This window comes from Pygoscelis adeliae, unplaced genomic scaffold, assembly GCF_000699105.1.
Source record: "Pygoscelis adeliae isolate BGI_AS28 unplaced genomic scaffold, ASM69910v1 Scaffold402, whole genome shotgun sequence".
Classification (NCBI taxonomy): domain Eukaryota; kingdom Metazoa; phylum Chordata; class Aves; order Sphenisciformes; family Spheniscidae; genus Pygoscelis; species Pygoscelis adeliae.
Genome location: NW_008824411.1, coordinates 4,201,048 through 4,205,691, shown reverse-complemented (window position 1 = coordinate 4,205,691; position 4,644 = coordinate 4,201,048). Strand labels below are relative to the sequence as shown.

The following is a 4,644-nucleotide window of genomic DNA, read 5'->3' as shown; positions in this document are numbered from 1 at the left end:
CTGACATCCTCGACTTCAGCCGTGGTGTGACCGACCTTGACGCCGTGGGCAAGGAGGCGAGCGCCTATGCTGACACCAAGGTGCGTGGGTCCCTGCCCTTCGTGCTCAGGGCACAGTGCGGCCCTGGCTCCACAGCTCTGATGTGCGTCCCGGGGGCCTGGGGATCAGGAGGGATTGTGCAGCATTCCCCAGCTCTTGGATCAAAGCCATCTGCCACCACAGGGCTGCCCTTTGGCTCGGAGCCCAGGGCGCTCCCGGAGAGAGCCGTGCCGAGGCTCAGCTATGTGCAGCCACACGGAAAGTGTCTGGGGCAGAGCTGATAGGGATTTTTTTCCACAAAAAAAGAAAAAAAAAAAAGACTTTTTTGATACAGTGGAAATTCCCATGGGAAGCATCAGCCTTTTTGGGAATTTTCTACAAAATTATTTGGGCTTTTGTCAAAACTGAAAAAATACTGTCTTCAAAGTTTTTCAGCACCCCCAGCAAAGTGTGCCTTTGCTTTGAATGCAGCAGCTTCTTTCCTGGGTATTTTGGGGGGCTGCTCTGTGCCACAGCCCCTGTGTGCCTGGCGGCTCTTCATGGTGAGGGGCATGAGTTCACACTTTTAACGCCGGTGTTTTGCAGGGCTGCCTCCACCCTGAAGATATCCTGACAGCATCACCCAAGATGCTGCTGCCCTCATCTGCCCAGCTGCCTGACCTGGGAACACCCCTCTCTGCCCACCACCAAATGCAGCTTCTCCAGCAGCTCCTGCAGCAGCAGCAGCAGCAGACGCAAGTGGCCGTGGCACAGGTTCTCCTCTCCGCTCTTTCCTGGGGGCAGTGGCAGGGCTGGGGGGTGCTACTGAGCCCCTTGGTGCCGGAGCATCCCCTGCCTGGAGAGGGGCAGGCGTGGGTGGGGACCATACCTGAGCTGGGGTGGACCCCGACACCAGGGCGTGGGAGCGGGCCAGGCAGTGTCCCCTATCTTCTGCGGCACAGCCTGCTCTGTCACACCTTCCCGGCACGGCTCGCTGTGCCCTTGCTCCCAGTGATGGCTCCGTTAAGCCCAGATGGATTAGCATTAGGTCTGCATGCTACCAGCTTTCTTGGTCCCTTGGCCCCTGTGTTATTGCAAATGCCTGGCCTCAGTGTTAGCCCCTGCCGACTCATTCTGCATGCAGGTATTTCTCGTTTAAGCAGCTCTGGCCACTTTACCCAACTCATTACCTTAGCTTTACTTGTTCCCTGACCATTCCCAGAGCTCTCTGCAATTGCTTGACTTTCTTCCTGGCCTGAGCGATTGGCTCCAGCAGCCTTTCTGTACTTTCCCATGGCTTTCCTCTTCATGCATCAGAAAATCAGTATTGGTCCTTCTGGCTGTGCTGTTGCCCCAAGAGCCTGCATGCCTTCTTCACGGGCTCGGCAAGTTGCTTTCCCCGCTAGAAGAGGGACCTGCGTCCTCAGGGGATCCTTTATATCTGCTCAAGTATAGTGTTGCTACAGGCAAAGTTTGCCAGGCAAAGCCGGGTCCCTCTGTGGTAGGGACCGATCACCTTCAGTAGTTCCCAGTCTTTGTGTACCTGCAGAGCCTTGCAGTGGTGATTTCTTTTTCTTCCTACTTCCAGATAAAAAAAAATCTGAAATCGTGTAACACCATTTCTTGGCTGTCTCAGGGCATGGCAGCCAGTGGCTTCATCCCCCTCTCTCCAATGGTTGACACCCGACCCTGGACCTCTGCCCACCCCAGAATGGTTCTTGTCCCAGGAGCTGTCACTTAGCTGCTCTGTAATCCCTTCAGCATGCGCCATGGTGATTTTGTATCATTGTACTTTATTAATGAAAAAGGTGGGCCCTATCATGTCAAAGGCCTTTCAGATGACTGAATCTGAACATCAACACCTCTGTCAATGGCACTTGTTATCTTCTCTCAAAAAGTACCGAGTCTGTTTGTCTCTGAACACGTGGTGATGGGCACAAGCTTAATTCTTTACTAACAAAGCCGGGAGATCCACTGTGTTGACCAGGATCTGTGCTTGGTCTATTGCTACGGGGACCACCCTGTAATTATCTCGGCCTCTAATTACCTAGCTGAGGATGAAATGCCATTTAATTCCCTTGTTGACCAGAGACTTGCTTTTGCGAGGCGTTTCCAGATACCTGTGAAAGTTCCTTCTCTTGAGCTAAGTCCAGGAGTCCTTCCTGGGTGTTGTCCCCAGGGGACTGGTGGCACAAGCCACTGCCCCTCTGCAAGACGTGACCTTTGGGCTCTGCTCGCATCTTCTCCCGGCGTCACCTGGGCCCTGCTGCAGGCGCCTGTGATGGAGACAGCTATCCAGCTGTGAGGAAGGATGACGCTGCCAGCACTGAGCTTTGGCACCTGCTTAGCATTTAATTGCAATTCCACTTCTGCTAGCTCGGCTCAGGGTCTCTGCTTCACCCACCATTCTTAAGCAGAGGGCCCCATCCCACCGTGCTGCTGTGCCCCACTGTCCCACGGCTGGCAGGAGGAGGAGGAGGAGGTGACTCTGGCTCTCTGGCTCCCTGCAGCAGTGGCAAAGCAAGTCCCAGCCCCTTGCCTGGCCTTCTGCCATCCCCTGAGCTTGCTGTGCTTCAACTCTGCCCCGCCAAGGGCACTGCCCCGCCACCTTGCTGGCTGCAGTCAGGCAGCACAAGACAAAGCAGGCAGCACCTGCCTGGCAGCAGACCCAGTGCTGCCTCCTGGTACCCATCCAGGAGGGCAGGTGGCCCCCAGCTGTGCTGCTTTTGGGGCCCTGCAGCAGCAGCTCATGGGTTTGCATGCTACAGAGAGCTCCCCCTCCCTCTTTCCCAAGGTCATTTTCTAGGCCAAGGTAAAACTGCCTTTTTTGTTGTTGCTTTTTGGGGTTTTTTTTGTGTGGTGGGTTTTTTTTGTTTGGTTTTGGTTGTTTTTTTTTGGTTTTGGGGTTGGTTTTTTTTTTCCATTAAATCCATGCTTTCCTGGTTCCCCACGAGCCTGGTTGGCTCAGTCCTTGCTGGAGAGAGGAGCGCTTGTAAGAGCCATGAGTGGGTGACGGGAGGGGATGCTGAGCCGGTGTGGCTCCCAGGTGGCTCTGCACTGCTGTCTCCTTGTCTGGAGTATGCTCTTGGGGCTCTCCTTGCTCGAGCTCAGAGCAGAGAGCTGCCCCTCGGCAAGGGCTCCTGGCTGGTCTCACCCAGCAGTGTCCCACCCTCCCTGGGACATGGTGCTGGTGATATAGATGCTTGCATATGGGTAGTTATGACAAAATCAATGGACATCTTGCCCGTGGACTCCCACTGGCTAACGTCCAGGCATTGCTTCGCAGGGCCAGAATGAGCAGCCAGCTTGCGTCCCCAGAGCCACCATGTCTCAGCAGCGCTCTGCCATCTGTGTTGCTCCAGGCGTGTTGTGCCTGTTGCAGCCGGAGCAGCCTGCAGCTCCAGGGCAGCTCTGATGCTCTAGCCCCTGCTAGCGACACATGCCGCTGGCAGGACCCTGCCTTGTGCAAAACAGTGTCTCTGGGAAACCTGCCCAGAAAGACAGCTCGGCCAGGGCCAGCTCGCGGCGCATGGCTGCACCCTTGTGCACCCGCAGCACCATCCAGTCAGTTGAGCGTGTCTTCTCTTCCGCATCCGTCTGGCTTCCTCCTGGTCTGCCCTTTCCTCATGCATTCGCAGCACATGTGCATGACTGATGGTTTGGCCAGCACCACCTCCCTTTGCCTCAGGCTTTTCCATCAGAGAGACCAGGGGACCATGCGCTGGATTTGCTGAGCGTGCCACCTGCCCCCACTCTCCTCATCATGTCTGCGGGTACCCACAGGGAATGGCTTCTTCATCAAATCATTTGGTGAGATGCTGGTGAGCCCTGGTAGAGGAGCAGGGATAGCTGAAGTCGAAGCTCTCAGCCCTTGAGCAGCACCTCCCACACGCTCACCCACTCTCTCCTGTCACACAGGTCCACCTGCTGAAGGACCAGCTGGCCGCAGAGGCGGCAGCGCGGCTGGAGGCCCAGGCTCGCGTGCACCAGCTCCTGCTCCAGAACAAGGACTTGCTGCAGCACATCTCGCTCCTGGTCAAACAGGTGCAGGAGCTGGAGCTGAAGCTGGCAGGGAACACCACCAGTAAGCGCTCCTGCCCCTTCCTCTCCCCTCGCAGCTAGCCCGGTCTGTGGAGGACATGCGTGTGGGTGTTTCTCGTGGGATTTTTGTGCATTTCCAATGGTTTTGTGTAGGGGAATATTAGTGCCCTTCTGGCCTGGCTTGTGTGTGTGCGGCAGGGTGCTTGCATGCAGCGTGGGAGGGGGCATGGGGAGGGTTGTATGGACAGGCAGTCACGTATGTCCATCAGCTGTATGTCCGCTTTCCCCAGTGGCTGCATGGTCTAGACCAGCTCCTTGCCTGCCCAAGAGCCCCTCCTTGACCTTCCTCTCCAGCAGACGTGGCCATCAGCTCCCCAAAGGAGCTGGGGTGGGAGACAGATAACTTTTTATGCTGCAAAACTGGCACTTTGCTAGCCAGCAGCAGCTCCTAGCACCAGTGGCACCAAATGACCCCCTCTAAACAGTGGTGATGGGGAAGTTGACACCCAAATGGCCCCAGACCGTCCTCCTCTGGCCAGTTTGCAGCCAGCCGTGGTGGCTGGGGGATGCCCAGGCAAGCCGGGG

General features: G+C 56.4%; 1 protein-coding gene across 1 annotated transcript in view; it reads left to right on the top strand.

Annotated features, from left to right (window-relative positions):
* NOS1AP (nitric oxide synthase 1 (neuronal) adaptor protein) overlaps positions 1-4,644 on the top strand; it is a gene marked incomplete at its 5' end in the record, with an annotated part of 46,435 nt that overhangs the window by 35,491 nt on the left and 6,300 nt on the right. The window contains 4 exons of the mRNA XM_009320688.1: positions 1-80; positions 625-792; positions 3,937-4,102; positions 4,350-4,447. Coding sequence (XP_009318963.1) covers positions 1-80; positions 625-792; positions 3,937-4,102; positions 4,350-4,447 — 512 coding nt within the window. The remainder of the gene's footprint in view (positions 81-624; positions 793-3,936; positions 4,103-4,349; positions 4,448-4,644) is intronic.